The sequence below is a fragment of the Coregonus lavaretus genome (assembly GCF_964263955.1).
Source record: "Coregonus lavaretus genome assembly, chromosome: 4".
Taxonomy (NCBI): domain Eukaryota; kingdom Metazoa; phylum Chordata; class Actinopteri; order Salmoniformes; family Salmonidae; genus Coregonus; species Coregonus lavaretus.
In genome coordinates this window covers 38,590,554-38,607,624 of record NC_139991.1, presented here as the reverse complement: position 1 = coordinate 38,607,624, position 17,071 = coordinate 38,590,554, and the positions used below count along the sequence as shown (strand labels likewise).

The 17,071-nt window shown below is 43.0% G+C and overlaps 1 protein-coding gene across 2 annotated transcripts in view; it reads left to right on the top strand.

Moving 5' to 3' along the window:
• The window catches only part of LOC311128448 (low-density lipoprotein receptor-related protein 4-like), a 233,277-nt gene that overhangs the window by 104,175 nt on the left and 112,031 nt on the right, over positions 1-17,071 (top strand). For both annotated transcript variants that reach the window (XM_084160595.1, XM_084160594.1), the window contains exon 2: positions 7,965-8,111. In XM_084160595.1, coding sequence (XP_084016721.1) covers positions 7,965-8,111 — 147 coding nt within the window. The remainder of the gene's footprint in view (positions 1-7,964; positions 8,112-17,071) is intronic.

Genomic DNA, 17,071 nt, shown 5'->3' with positions numbered 1-17,071 from the left:
CAAACCAGATGGCACTGTGATAGACTACATCCAATTTGCTGAGTAGAGTGTTGGAGGCTATTTTGTAAATGACATCGCCGAAGTCAAGGATCAGTCAGTTTTACGATAGCATGTTTGGCAGCATGAGTGAAGGAGGCTTTGTTGTGAAATAGGATGCCGATTCTAGATCTAACTTTTGATTGGAGATGCTTAATGTGAGTCTGGAAGGAGAGTTTACAGTCTAACCAGACACCTAGGTATTTGTAGTTGTCCACATACTCTAGGTCAGACCCGTCGAGAGTAGTGATTCTAGTCGGGTGGGCGGGTGCAAGCAGCGTTCGGTTGAAGAGCATGCATTTAGTTTTACTAGCGTTTAAGAGCAGTTGGAGGCTACGGAAGGAGTGTTTTATGGCGTTGAAGCTCGTTTGGAGGTTTGTTAACACAGTGTCCAATGAAGGGCCAGATGTATACAAAATGGTGTTGTCTGCATAGAGGTGGATCCGAGCGTCAACAGCAGCAAGAGCGACATCATTGATATACACAGAGAATAGAGTCGACCCGAGAATTGAACCATGTGGCACCCCCATAGAGACTGCCAGAGGTCCAGACAACAGGCCCTCCAATTTGACACATTGAACTCTATCTGAGAAGTAGTTGGTGAAACAGGTGAGGCAGTCATTAGAGAAACCAAGGCTATTTAGTCTGCCAATAAGAATGCGGTGGTTGACAGAGTCGAAAGCCTTGGCCAGGTCGATGAAGACGGCTGCGCAGTACTGTCTTTTATCGATCGCGGTTATAATATTGTTTAGGACCTTGATTGTGGCTGAGGTGCACCCATGACCAGCTTGGAAACCGGATTGCATAGCGGAGAAGGTACGGTGGTATTCGAAATGGTCAGTGATCTGTTTGTTAACTTGGCTTTCAAAAATGTTCGAAAGGCAGGGCAGGATGTTTATAGGTCTGTAACAGTTTGGATCTAGAGTGTCACCCCCTTTGAAGAGGGGGATGACCGCGGCAGCTTTCCAATCTCTGGGGATCTCAGACGTTACGAAAGAGAGGTTGAACAGTCTAGTAATAGGGGTTGCGACAATTTCGATGGCTAGAAGGGTCCAGATTGTCTAGCCCAGCTGATTTGTAGGGGTCCAGATTTTTCAGCTCTTTCAGAACATCAGCTGTCTGAATTTGTGTGAAGGAGAAGTGGGGGGGGGGGGGGGGGGGGGCATGGGCAAGTTGCAGAGCTGGTGGCCGGGGTAGTGGTAGCCAGGTGGAAAGCATGGCCAGCCGTAGCAAAATGCTTGTTGAAATTCTAGATTATTGTAGATTTATCGTTGGTGACAGTGTTTCCTAGCCTCAGTGCAGTGGGCAGTTGGGAGGAGGTGCTCTTATTTTCCATTGACTTTACAGTGTCCCAAAACTTTTTGTAGTTTGACTGGAACTGTACATTTATACAGACACACTCCCATACAATCATCATATAGGCTGCTGCTACTCTGTTTATCATATATCCTGATGCCTAGTCACCTTAACCCTATACATATCTACCTCTATCGCTCCAGTATCCCTGCACATTGTAAATATGGGACTGGAACTGACTGACCCTGTATATAGTATGCTTACTTACTTTATCATGTTCTTCTTATTTGTTATTTTTGTATCTTGTGTATTTTTGTTCTACCTTGTTATTTTTAGTATTGCATTGTTATTGATTACTGCATTGTTGGGGTTAGAGCTTGAAACAAAGACATTTCACTGTAAATGGGCATGTGACATAAAAACTTGAAACATTGAAACAATTAACATTCCATCGTGCTTAGAGTCATATATAAAAATGCTGGGCAGGCCATTATTTTGTCTATCTTGGCTATGCCCCCATAACATGACAATTCCCCATCCACAGGGCACGAGTGGTCACTGAATGGTTTGATGAGTATGAAATTGATGTAAACCATATGCCATGGCCATCTCAGTCACCAGATCTCAACCCAATTGAACACTTATGGGAGATTCTGGAGCAGCGCCCGAGACAGTGTTATCAACAAAACACCAAATGATGACATTTCTTGTGGAAGAATGGTGTCGCATCCCTCCAATAGAGTTCCAGAGACGTGTAGAATCTATGCCAAGGTGCATTGAAGCTTTTCTGGCACCCTATTAATACACTTTATGTTGGTGTTTTCTTTATTTTGGCAGTTACCTGTATATCTATCCACATCTACACGGTTCACTCATATGGTCTTGAGTTTTATGAATCCACTCAACTTGTGGTTTAATTTTCTGTGTGTGTATTCGAGTTCACACACATGCATGCGTTTGTGTGTGTTTTTGTATTGAACCCTGTCATTTTATAGGTCTTCTCAGTGCAAGTGGCCTGTGCTGTTTAAAGCATGTTTGACAATGCAGCCTCTCTCATGTGGATCCATGTGACATGACTGCTCTGCCAACTCTAGACACAAGGCTTTAATTTAGTCTGACATAAACCCACACTTAGAAAGCCATTCATATAGACCCGCATATACAACCCTGCTCATGGAAACCCATACACACTCATGTAGATTTAGCATAGATTAAATTGTTGATCAGCATGCACCAACCCGAATGAATAGTATAAGTTATGACCTGACCAAGTCTAAGAGGAGTAGTGTCTGTGTGTGTGCATCTGTGAGTGTGTGCGTGAGCATAAGTTTGCGTGTGTGCGTGTGTGTGTGTGTGTGTCTGTATGATGCTACATATAATTCCTTGTCTGATCTAGATTCTATAATAATAATTATAATATGCCATTTAGCAGACGCTTTTATCCAAAGCGACTTACAGTCATGCGTGCATACATTTTTGTGTATGGGTGGTCCCGGGGATCGAACCCACTACCTTGGCGTTACAAGCGCCGTGCTCTACCAGCTGAGCTACAGAGGACCCATTCTAGGGGGTAAGAAAGGAACAGTGTTTTCAGGCTTAATGTCTTTGTCATCAGTCATTAGGGCCTTAATTCTAGCCTGGTCCCTTGTTCTATGTGTCTGAAAGGGACAGGGACTGGAGACACTAAGGAGGGACCACACGCCTCAGGGGAGAGATTAGAAAGGGAAGGAGCCAGAAAAGGCTGGAAAAATAATGACTGAGTGGGAATTTTTTTGTCTTTGTCGTGTTAGAATCTTTTGGAAAGAGAGAGCGGGAGAGCAAGACCGAGAATGGAGGAAAAGAAAAAATGAAAAGAGAGGCCATTAATTTAGAGAGAGAGAGAGCGAGAAAATGAAAAGAGAGGCCATTAATTTAGTGCTGTGGGAGGCTTCTGAAGGTTAGTGTGTGTTTGGTGCCAGGCTCTCCTGGGTTGACTGATGCCTTTGTGAAGAGGCCAGGAACCAACCACACACACACAGTCTTTAACTGAGTTCAAAGAGAGAGAGAAATGGGAGGCTTTTTTCACTCCCCGTAATGGACCCAATTTGCTGAGATTCATATAAAGTTGGGGTATTATTATTTTTTGCTTAATATTGTTTAGTGTAGCCTACGACACACTCTTTCGAAGGCTGTCAGTGAAAAACATCTCAAATCAAATTTGATTGGTCACCTACACATATTTAGCAGATGTAATTGCGGGTGTAGTGAAATGCTTGTGTTCCTAGCTCCAACAGTGCAGTAGTATCTAACGATTCACAACAATACACAAATCTAAAAGTAAAAGAATAGAATTAAGAATGTAGTCCCCTGTAGCTCAGTTGGTAGATCATGGGGCTTGCAACGCCAGGGTTGTGGGTTCATTTCCCACGGCGGGCCAGTATGAAAATGTATGCACTCACTAAACTGTAAGTCGCTCTGGATAAGAGCGTCTGCTAAATGACAAAAAATATATAATAAAAAAAAAAATATATATATATATATATATACTGTATAAATATACATATTAGGACGAGCAATGTTGGATTGGCATTGACTAAATAGAGTAGAATAGAATACAGTATCTACAAATGAGATGAGTAAAGCAGTATGTAAACATTATTCTGTGCCCAAACAGTTTGAGCTTCTACTTCTAAAAATCCACCTTTCCAGAAATAAGTCTCTCACTGTTGCCGCTTGCTACAGACCCCCCTCAGCCCCCAGCTGTGCCCTGGACACCATATGTGAATTGATTGCCCCCCATTTATCCTCAGAGTTTGTACTGCTTGGTGACCTAAATTGGGATATGCTTAATACCCCAGCCATCCTACAATCCAAGCTAGATGCCCTCAACCTCACGCAAATTATCAACGAACCTACCAGGTACAACCCTAAATCCGTAAACATGGGTACCCTCATAGATATCATCCTGACTAACATACCCTCTAAATACACCTCAGCTGTCTTCAACCAGGATCTCAGCGATCACTGCCTTATTGCCTGCGTCCGTAACGGGTCCGCGGTCAAACGACCACCCCTCATCACTGTCAAACGCTCCCTAAAACACTTTAGCGAGCAGGCCTTCCTATTTGACCTGGCCCAGGTATCCTGGATGGATATAGATCTCATTCCGTCAGTAGAGGATGCCTGGTTGTTCCTTAAAAGTAATTTCCTCTCAATCTTAAATAAACATGCCCCATTCAAAAAATACAGAACTAAGAACCGATATAGCCCCTGGTTCTCCTCAGACTTGACTGCCCTTGACCAGCACAAAAACATCCTGTGGCGTACAGCATTAGCATCAAATAGCCCCCGCGATATGCAACTTTTCAGGGAAGTTAGGAACCAATATACACAAGCAGTCAGGAAAGCAAAGGCTAACTTTTTCAAACAGAAATTTGCATCCTGTAGCACTAACTCCAAAAAGTTTTGGGACACTGTAAAGTCCATGGAGAATAAGAGCACTTCCTCCCAGCTTCCCACTGCACTGAGGCTAGGAAACACTATCACCACCGATAAATCTACAATAATCGAGAATTTCAAAAAGCATTTTGCTACAGCTGGCCATGCTTTCCATCTGGCTACCACTAACCCGGCCACCAACTCTGCACCCTCTGCTGCAAATTGCCCATGCCCCCCCCCGCTTCTCCTTCACACAAATTCAGACAGCTGATGTTTTGAAATCGCTGCAAAATCTGGACCCCTACAAATCAGCTGGACTAGACAATCTGGACCCTTTCTTTCTAAAACTAGCCGCCGAAATTGTCGCAACCCCTATTACTAGTCTGTTCAACCTCTCTTTCATAATGTCTGAGATCCCCAGAGATTGGAACGCTGCCGCGGTCATCCCCCTCTTCAAAGGGGGTGACACTCTAGATCCAAACTGCTACAGACCTATATCCATCCTGCACTGCCTTTCGAATGTATTTGAAAGCCAAGTTAACAAACAGATCACCGACCATTTCGAATACCACCGTACCTTCTCCGCTATGCAATCCGGTTTCCGAGCTGGTCACGGGTGCACTTCAGCCATGCTCAAGGTCCTAAACGATATTATAACCGCGATTGATAATAGACAGGACTGTGCAGCCGTCTTCATCGACCTGGCCAAGACTTTCTACTCTGTCAACCACCGCATTCTTATTGGCAGACTAAATAGCCTTGGTTTCTCAAATGACTGCCTCGCCTGGTTCACCAACTACTGCTCAGATAGAGTTCAGTGTGTCAAATCGGAGGGCCTGTTGTCTGGACCTATGGCAGTCTCTATGGGGGTGCCACAGGGTTCAATTCTTTGGCCGACACTTTTCTCCGTGTATATCAATGATGTCTCCAAAGCCCCATACACTACCCACCACTGTGACCTGTACGCTCTTGTTGGCTGGTCCTCACTACATGTTCGTCATCAAACCCACTGGCTCCTGGCCATCTATAAATCACTGCTAGGCAAATCCCCGCCTTATCTTAGCTCATTGGTCACCATAGCAGCACCCACCCGTAGTCTGCGCTCTAGCAGGTATATCTCACTGGTCATTCCCAAAGCCAACACCTCCTTTGGCCGCAATTCCTTCCAGTTCCCTGCTGCCAATGACTGGAACAAATTCCAAAATCTCTGAAGCTGGAGACTCTTATCTCCCTCAATAACTTTAAGCATCAGTTGTCAGAGCACCTTACCGATCACTGCACCTGTACACAGCCCATCTGAAATTAGCCCACCCAACTACCTCATCCCTATATTGTTATTTATTTTGCTCTTTTGCACCCCTGTATCTCTATTGCACATAATCTCTTGCACATCTAGCATTGCAGTGTTAATACTATTGTAATTATTCTGCACTATAGCCTATTTATTGCCTTACCTCCATAACTTGCTACATTTGCACACACTGTATATATATTTTCTGTTGTATTTTTGACTTTATGTTTTTTACCCCATATGTAACTCTGTGTTGTTTTTATTGCACTGCTTTGCTTTATCTTGGCCAGGTCGCAGTTGTAAATGAGAACCTGTTCTCAACTGGCTTACCTGGTTAAATAAAGGTGAAAAAAAAAAAGAATTAAAGTGACTAGTGTTCCATTATTTAATGAGGCCAGTGATTCCATGTCTATGTATATAGGGCAGCAGCCTCTAAAGTGCAGGGTTGAGTAGCCAGGTGGTACCCGGCTAGTGATGGCTATTTAACAGTCTGATGTCCTTGAGATAGAAGCTGTTTTTCAGTCTCTCGGTCCCAGCTTTGATGCACCTGTACTGACCTCGCCTTCTGGATGATAGCAGGGTGAACAGGACGTGGCTTGGGTGGTTGATGTCCTTGATTATCTTTTTGGCCTTCCTGTGACATCGGGTGCTCTAGGTGTCCTGGAGGGCAGGCAGTGTGCTCCCGGTGATGCGTTGGGCAGACCGTACCACCCTCTGGAGAGCCCTGCGGTTGCGGGCGGTGCAGTTGCCGTACTGCACGCACACACACACTGGACTGATATCAACAAAAGGCAATATTTTTACAAAATATGTGTATCGCTCGTGTGTACTGCTCGTGTGTGTGTTTTTATATTGTCTTTTGTAGATATTTGTACAACCAATCTGTACACACACTTCACCCCTTACTCATTGAAGCTGTCAGCCTCTTTCAAAGGGGCTAAAAGCATCTGAGGAGGCATCGCAGCCTCACTCTCATGTCCATATGCAAGCATGCACACACACGCACACACACAAAACTGATGGGTACACATTCTCACTTGCGTACAGTGTTCACACAGAACGCTTTAACATAATGGAAGCCAGTGAAATTAAGGCCAGATATATTTATTGTACTACTTTAATAGCACGAGACTGTGGTTCAGCCCCAGCTGAAAACATATCCATCGCGCGCACACACACACACACACACACACACACGCGTGCGTGTTCAGGATAGATGGAGTGTATAAATGAACCAGTCTTGGCTACCAGTCTTATAACATACAGCTCATTGGTTTTATGACAGTCAGACTACATGAGTGGATGAGGCTGCTGACGCTTTCATAAGCATATCTGACAGCTTTGCTATGGCTTAAAGCGAAATGCCTCAAATTAATATTTCCCCCCCTGTATGGGTAGTGATGAGACAAGATGTATTGTTCTTGATATGGTCTGTGCTCATAGGTGCAGTAGGTAACATTTTTATTTTTATTTTTATGGCTTGACTCAAGGCTGTGTTAGCATATTGAGCTAAAGCAGGGGTGGGCATACATTTTGGCTTGAGGGCCACATCGGGATTTCAAAATTCAAATTTTTCGGGGACCGATTTGTTTGTCAAAATCAATTTGCGGGACAGAAAAAGGGCAGATAGCTAACGGCTAGACATAGTTGTGGGACCCCCCCACAACTCTTAGGGCTGGTTTCCCGGACAAAGATTAAGCCTAGTCCAAGACTTAAAAGCTATTTCAATGGAGATTCTCCATTGAGCACGCTTTTTAACCCAGGATTAGGCTTAATCTGTACATGGTACACCAAACCTCAGGAAAGGCTACTCATCACAAGAGGATAGTTCACCAAACCACCTCTGCTATACAAGCATGTCCTCTAAGTGTATTCTTTTAGCATTTTCCTAACCTGGTTCCCTCTTCTCTCTGTCTCTTTCCAGGTGTGTTGGGCGGTGCAGAGTGTTCATGCGGGCGCAACCACTTCACGTGTGCAGTGAGCGCATTTGGGGAGTGTACATGTATCCCGGCCCAGTGGCAGTGTGACGGGGACAACGACTGTGGAGATCACAGTGACGAGGATGGATGCAGTGAGTTATACCTAAATATCTCCATTTGTCTCTTTCTCTCTCGCTTGACGTTACTATATTTAGTACAATATCGAAATGTGCCACAGATTATTTTTGTTGTTGTTGGTGTAATGACATTTGGTGTCAGCACAGCTAGTACAAGTGGCTATACAGGTCACATATAAATTGTATGATTGTCGTAGAATAGGCAACTCCAGAGTTTTAATTTGAAAATAAAAAGTCTAAATTGTTGTATTTACATAACAATATAAATTTATTGTGTTCAATGACTTAATGTTTTTATTTTGGAAGTTGGTTGAAGAAATACAGCACTATGTAAACTACAGCAGTATGTGAGCCATCTCCATATTGTACCTTATTTAGTCTCTGGACACATGGGACATTTTTTAATCTTTGGAGTTTTTTTCCTTCAAATGATCAAATTTTCATAATTTATGCTGGACCGATATTACATTTACATTTACGTCATTTAGCAGACGCTCTTATCCAGAGCGACTTACAAATTGGTGCATTCAACTTATGATAGCCAGTGGGACAACCACTTTTTTTTTTTGATGTGGGGGGGGGTATTCCTTAAAGACTATTCCAGGTATTCCTTAAAGAGGAAGGGTTTCAAGTGTATCCGGAAGGTGGTCAGTGACTCCGCTGTCCTGGCGTCGTGGGGGAGCTTGTTCCACCATTGGGGTGCCAGAGCAGCGAATAGCTTTGACTGGGCTGAGCGGGAACTGTGCTTCCGTAGAGGTAGGGGGGCTAGCAGGCCAGAGGAGGATGAACGTAGTGCCATCGTTTGGGTGTAGGGTCTGATCAGAGCTTGAAGGTAAGGAGGTGCCGTTCCCCTCACAGCTCCGTAGGCAAGCACCGGGGTCTTGTAGTAGATGCGAGCCTCAACTGGAAGCCAGTGGAGTGTGCAGAGGAGCGGGGTGACATGAGAGAACTTGGGAAGGTTGAACACCAGACGGGCTACAGCGTTCTGGATAAGTTGTTGGGGTTTAATGGCACAGGCAGGGAGCCCAGCCAACAGCGAGTTGCAGTAATCCAGACGGGAGATGACAAGTGTCTGGATTAGGACCTGTGCCACTTTCTGTGTAGCTATCTACAAAAGGCAATATTTTTACAAAATCCACACACACACGCACTAAACACACTCAAAAAAAACAGTTTTTTTGTGTTTTTTGTTGTTGTGTGTATTGCTCATGTGTGTGGGTTTTTATATTGCCTTTTGTAGACCAGTGACATCCCACTTTAAATCTTATCACCCTGTATGGCAGCTCCACGTTGGCATATAGCACTGGGTCATTCAGCCAATCATTGATCTCATTGGTTCCATATGTACTCATTTGTACCAACCTAGTGGAGTCACTGAAACGAGCTCCACTGTGTCAGAAATGGAGAACCATAACATTCAGTGGTCCACTCTGACTGTATATATTCTCTGTGCTCACTAACGGATGCTTGAGTGACTTCTGGCTTCTGCTAAGCTTTCAGAGAAGCACTGGCACCAGAGCTGTTGGTGGTGGTGTGTGTGTGCGCATGCGTGCATTTTTGTGCATGTATGTGCGTGTGTGAGAATGCATACAGGCGTGTGTGTGTGTGTGCACGTTTCTTCTCATCTGTCCACCTCTTTCCCAGTACGGAAGGGGGAGGAGGGGTGTGAGGAAAGGGAGGAGGGAAGTAATTGGTGATGCCTTGCCCCAGGCACTAAGCATTATTGATCCTGGCCAATAGAATCAGTGTGGAGTCTGATCGCTCCCTATTGATCACTGGTACTGAGATCATTTAAGCAGACACGTGTAAGCAGGCAGTAGATATTAGCCTTTTCAATTAGCCCTCTTCAATCCATTAGTCCTGTCTGATCGATCCCGGGCAGATCGCTCATTGTGATCACTTTGTGAGGCTGGCTTGAGGTAAAGCTGCCCATAACCGCAGTTCTAGGATCAGTTTACTCCTATCCAACACTGAACCTATGTGCCCCGTTTCTGACAATACATATCTGTTGCATTACAAACTCACCTTAATAAAGTAGGTGCTGAGGTTTGTCTTTCACAAACATATAGGGTAAGATATGTCCCTATCCAAAATAAAACCCTAGGCATGTGTAGATATGAATTAAATTGATGGGTATATATGCATTAAAGAAATACAGCAAAAATGTAATTGACAAAGTGAGGGCAAGGTGGAGCTAGCTACAACCACATTGCTTACACTTTTCCCATGATTTCAGATCCATATGAATTGCCCAAGGAAATAAGGGCTATGGGTTGTTTCTGGACATGCCAATAATTATATTCTTACTTCTAGAGAGAAGGCAGTTTAATAGAATGCAGATCAAATGGCATGGAGTTGTGGGTAATGGAGGAAAGTGTAGGTCATATGATCCGGACCTCCATTACACAAATTGAATTAACTCTGAGCGCTTGTGGAGACAGGATTATAAAAAACAACGTTGCGACTTTATGGTTTTTAATAAACATTCTCAAAACAGGGCAAATAATTGAATTTATGGAGTCAGTTTCTCTCTGGGTAGGGCCACAAATGAATTACTGTACATGTTGCAGTAGCATAGGGGAGACTGTTTGGCTGGGTGAATTATCTGAATGAACACACACACATACACACGGAATTCCGTGATTCAGCTGTAGACTGTGGCTGAGTGAATCCATCACACACACAGACACACACATTGCAGTGGTTTACTTAAGTGTGTGCTGATAGCACCATGAGGAGCCAATTACAATTTATATACATTGAGCAATTTACAGAGAAAGCAGAATACTCTGGACTGGAAATGGCATACAAAGTAAACTTTGTGTGCAGGAGTGAGTGTGTGTATGTGGTCAGTTTGTGTCGGAGTATACCATGTAAACCTCCTGATCTAATTAGGAATAGGTTTTACAGTAACCTTTTTCAACTGGTGCTACTAATGTTTTCAGCTTGTGGCACCAGCACATTATTTAGTCTCACCAATTAAAAAAAAAAATATTTTACATAATTGATAATGACATGGCCTGTGTCCCATAATGTGCCTGCATTCCAAACAGAACCAGGCTAATAATGACTAGCCATTTTTAAATTAGGATGCCCTTGTGTTCTAACATTTGGATATATTTTACTGTAACAGCAAAGAAAAGAGACTGTTAAAATAAAGTGCAAAATGTATTTCTCGCATGAGTTATTTTCTGCGAAATCCTCTAGAAGGCATCATTTGAAAAAACAATGCTAGATATCAAAACAATACCACAGCAAAAAGAAATTAAGTGGCTTGCAAAAGTATTCACCCCCCTTGGGGGGGGGGGGGGGTTGTATCATTTGATTTACACAACATGCCTACCACTTTGAAGATGCAAAGTATTTTTTATTGTGAAACAAACAAGAAATAAGACAAAAAAACTTGAGCATGCATAACTATAATCTATAATGTGGGGATGGTGTTCTCGGGGTGATGAGATGTGTTGGGTTTGTGCCAGACATAGCGTTTTCCTTGATGGCCAAAAAGCTCAATTTTAGTTTCATCTGACCAGAGTACCTTCTTCCATATGTTTGGGGAGTCTCCCACATGACTTTTGGTGAACACCAGAAATGTTTTCTTATTTTTTTATTTAAGCAATGGCTTTTTTCTGGCCACTCTTCCGTATAGCCCAGCTCTGTGGACTGTACTGCTTAAAGTGGTCCTATGGACAGATACTCCAATCTCCGCTGTGGAGCTTTGCAGCTCCTTCAGGGTTATCTTTGGCCCCTCTGATTAATGCCCTCCTTGCCTGGTCCGTGAGTTTTGGTGGGCGGCCCTCTCTTGGCAGGTTTGTTGTGGTGCCATATTCTTTCAATTTTTTTATAATGGATTTAATGGTGCTCCGTGGGATGTTCAACGTTTCTGATATTTTTTTATAACCCAACCCTGATCTGTACTTCTCCACAACTTTGTCCCTGACCTGTTTGGAGAGCTCCTTGGTCTTCATGGTGCCGCTTGCTTGGTGGTGCCCCTTGCTTAGTGGTGTTGCAAACTGGGGCCTTTCAGAACATGTGTATATATACTGAGATCATGTGACAGATCATGTGACACTTAGATTGCACACAGGTGGACTTTATTTAACTAATTATGTGACTTCTGATGGTAATTGGTTGCACCATATCTTATTTAGAGGCTTGATAGCAAAGGGGGTGAATACATATACACGCACCACTTTGCCGTTATTTATTTGTTCAAAAAAAAATTTAAACGTATGTTTTTCATTTCACTTCACCAATTTTGACTATTTTGTGTATGTCCATTACATAAAATCCAAATAAAAATCTACTTAAATTACAGGTTGTAATGCAACAAAATAGGAAAAATGCCAAGGGGGATGAATACTTTTGCAAGGTACTGTACAAACAGGGAGGAGGACTGTGATTTCCCTCAATCTTGTCATGTTTTCCCTCTCAAAAGCACACTTTTTTAAATATTACATCCAAGTCCACAACAATGCTTAAACACATCAGGGGACCATTTTTGAGGTCTGAAAAAAATCGGAGAAATTTAGATTTTTTGGTGTAGTAACCCTCAGGTGTGCACCAACCAGCCTGTTGTTTTTGGCTAGTGGTGTTTCAGTAGCGCACTTGTGATGGAGTTTTCAAAACAAGTGGCCACTGGATTGAAGCAAATAATCATTATATTTATGCCACTCCCTTATGCCATTTAAACCAGCATTTCTCTCATGTTCTCAGGCTTTCAAATCAGCTTTCTTTCATCGACCAGTAGCCAAAGGCACAATACTCATATTAGCAACCGATTCTAGTTGTTGCATCTTTAGATCTCCCCTCTTTCAACATTTCTAAGGGATATTTTCATCTCTCACATGAAACCGCTCGCATGTGTGTTGCGCTTTTGAGAACCGGTGTTTTCCCGCTTATTGCATTTAGAAGCATTCACACGTATACCCTACTGCCGTGTGCGCATTGCTGCGCTTATAATGTGAATAATTAGTTTATCAAGATATTAAGCTAAACCTTCTGATCTGTTGCATCAGCCTAATTTGCTTTTTTTTGTAGGCTACAGTGGTTGTATGAATTTGGGATCTATCATCGCACAACTGTCCCAGAATCTGTTTGGAATATTTATTTCTCACACAGAACACCAAGCTGACCAATAGAATAGGTAAATGTTTCTACTATGGGGGATAGTAGATTGACATAAGCTAGTGATTTTGCTGTTCATTACTCATCTTGTTGGCTGAGAAAAAGTACATGTGGACAGTTCTTCTAACATCTTCAAAGTGCGCCTCGGAATTCGATAAGGGACTCATGTTGATGCATCCCCGATGTGTCTGCCTTTACTTGTACTTCGGAGCAGCGATGCCCCGATCACATGACGGGCATTGGTTAATAATTATTGAGATTTCTGAGAGAGCCATGTGAGTGATATGTGCTTCGGAGCACGACGATTGGCAGAAGATAATTATAATTATTATATTGAGCCCAAGGGCACAATGGCCGCTTTCGCCGGGAAATTGGAGGACTGTAGTTACCTTTTAATTACCTATCCATCTACTAGGGTATCTGTGGGAGAGACTAAAACTGTCAGCATGCTTCAGTTCGGCTGGCACCTAGCCAAAACGAACGAGTGTGCTTGCATACTCCTTGAAAAGACCTTCATTTGAAAAATGAGAAAAAAGCGGCAATAGTACTGTTTGTCCATTTTGAGACGCCAAAGACAGTATACACTTCCTCAAAATAGTCAGAATGAATCTAAGATAACTCAAAACATCGGTCATAAATGTTAACGTTTTTGCCGAGAAGATCTTAGTCGTGCAATTTTACATCTAACTAAGATGTTTGATGCAATATTTCTCAATGAAAAAATTTGCATAAAATGAGTCGTCTCTCGTCGAATGACAACAAAGACTTTATTGAAGAATCCCTACTGTTGACCAATCACCGACGAAGGGGCGTAGACTTTGGCTCCGAACTTCGGCTTGCCTCCAGAAATTTGTTGGGTGTGCCAGAACAGCCGAATAGAAGCTCACCGAAGTCAAAAACGTCACAAAATGTCGTCATAATATATGCACAAACTCTTCCGAACTGTTTTGGCTGGGAAGGTTGCGGACGCCTTAAGGATCCAGGTATAGACGTTTTAGGATGTAGGACTCAAAACTGACCTTAGATCAGTGTGGATGGGATCATCTTGGTGGTAGAGATGGAGGGGTAGGAAGGTGAAAATGACATGAGAAAATGCACTTAGCAGCCGTCAGGTCTTCTTCTGAACCCCACATGTGGCTGCCAACTAATTTTTATGGAGCGGACCCCTGTGGTCCTCATGGAGTGTCCATAAATGTGCCACCTGTTCAAAAACAGTGTGTTTGTGTGTGGTTATGTGTTTTTATGCTGTGTGTGTGTGTGTGTGTGTGTGTGTGTGTGTGTGTGTGTGTGTGTGTGTGTGTGTGTGTGTGTGTGTGTGCGCTCATTAAATTGTAGGACCACAGCTTCTCAGAGAATGCCTTTGGGCTAAAGCTCTGTTGGGGGTGTGTTCGCTGGAACCGGACTAACAACATTCCTCTCTCCACACTTCACTCCTCCACATCAAAGTTTGTGTGCGTGAAGGTGTGTGTATGTTTGCTCCGCTCCTATGTCTATGATGTGTCAGTACAGCTGTGAAGCGGGCTTAGAGGGATGCGAGAGGGCAGCTACAAACACACTCACACACACACACTAAAGAAACAGCATGGCAAGGTGAAACCATATGAATCTTCTACTGCACATACACTACCAGTCAAAAGTTTGGACACACCTACTCATTCAAGTGTTTTTCTTTATTTTTACTATGTTTTACATTGTAGAATAATAGTGAAGACATCAAAAATATGAAATAACACATATAGAATCATGTAGTAACCAAAAAAAGTGTTAAACAAATCAAAATATATTTTATATTTGAGATTCTTCAAATAGCCACCCTTTGCCTTGATGACAGCTTTGCACACTCTTGGCATTCTCTCAACCAGTTTCATGAGGTCACCTGGAATGCATTTCAATTAACAGGTGTGCCTTCATAAAAGTTAATTTGTGGAATTAATTTCCTTCTTAATGTGTTTTAGCCAATCAGTTGTGTTGTGACAAGGTAGGCGGGTATACAGAAGATAGCCCTATTTGGTAAAAGACCAAGTCCACATTATGGCAAGAACAGCTCAAATAAGCAAAGAGAAACAACAGTCCATCATTACTTGAATACATTAAGGTCAGTCAATACGGAAAATTTAAAGAAATTTGAACGTTTCTTCAAGTGCAGTCGCAAAAACCAACAAGCGCTATGATGAAACTGGCTCTCATGAGGACCGCCATAGAAATGGAAGACGCAGAGGTAACTCTGGTGCAGAGGATAAGTTCATTAGAGTTACCGTTCTCAGAAATTGCAGCCCAAATAAATGCTTCACAGAGCTCAAGTAACAGACACATCTCAACATCAACTGTTCAGAGGGGACTGTGTGAATCAGGCCTTCATGGTTGAATTGCTACTAAAGGACACCAAGAAGAAGAAGAGACTTGCTTGGGCCAAGAAACATGAGCAATGGACATTAGACCGGTGTAAATGTATCCTTTGGTCTGGAGTCCAAATTTGAGATTTTGGGTTCCAACCGCCGTGGCTTTGTGAGACGCGGTGTGGGTGAACGGATGATCTCTGCATGTGTATTTCCCACCGTAAAGTATGGGGGAGGAGGTGTTATGGTGTGGGGGTGCTTTGCTGGTGACTCTGTCTGTGATTTATTTAGAATTCAAGGCACACTTAACCAGCATGGCTAGCACAGCATTCTGCAGAGATACACCATCCCATCTGGTTTGGGCTTAGTGGGACTATCATTTGTTTTTCAACTGGACAATGACCCAACACACCTCCAGGCTGTGTAAGGATTATTTGACCAAGAAGGAGAGTGATGGAGTGCTGCATCAGATGACCTGGCCTCCACAATCCCCCGACCTCAACCCATTTGAGATGGTTTGGGACGAGTCGGACCACAGAGTGAAGGAAAAGAATCCAACAAGTGCTCAGCATATGTGGGAACTCCTTCAAGACTGTTGGAAAAGTATTCCAGGTGAAGCTGGTTGAGAGAGTGCCAAGAGTGTGCAAAGCTGTCATCAAGGCAAAGGGTGGCTATTTGAAGAATCTCAAATATAAAATATATTTTGATTTGTTTAACACTTCTTTGGTTAATACATGATTCCATATGTGTTATTTCATAGTTGTGATGTCTTCACTATTATTCTGCAATGTGGAAAATAGTAAAAATCAAGAAAAACCCTTGAATGAGTAGGTGTGTCCAAACTTTTGACTGGTACTGTAGGTATAATGGACATTATAAGAAGAAGAGAGAGGAAAGGAGGAAGGGGAGAGATATTGATGGCTGGATATAGAGAGATGACAGGGTGAGCAGGAGAGATGGAGGGATATAGAGAGATGACAGGGTGAGCAGGAGAGATATAGAGAGATGACAGGGTGAGCAGGAGAGATGGAGGGATATAGAGAGATGACAGGGTGAGCAGGAAAGATGGAGGGATATAGAGAAATGACAGGATGAGCAGGAGAGATATAGATAAATGACAGGATGAACAGGAAAGATATAGAGAGATGACAGGGTGAGCAGGAGAGATGCATGGATATGCAGAGAGGAGGGAGAGTTTGATGAAAGTTAGTTCTTCCTCCTGCTGACTGTCAGTAAGTATAGTCTATCCTATTAGCCATGCCTCCCTCCATTCTCTCTCCTAAATATCTATCTTTTCTACGTTTCCTTCCTTTTTTGAGGTGGTTTCTTTTATTAGTTTTCCATCTCTCTCTTTCTTTCATCTCTTGCTTATCAATTTCTATTGGACTTTTTCCCATCTGCTCTGCTCTCCTCCATCACTTAACTGCTCTACCTCACATCTCTTCACTTCCCTCTATTTATTATTTATCCCTTTTTCCCCTCTCTCCTCATCCCTCGGTTTTCTCTGTGCTG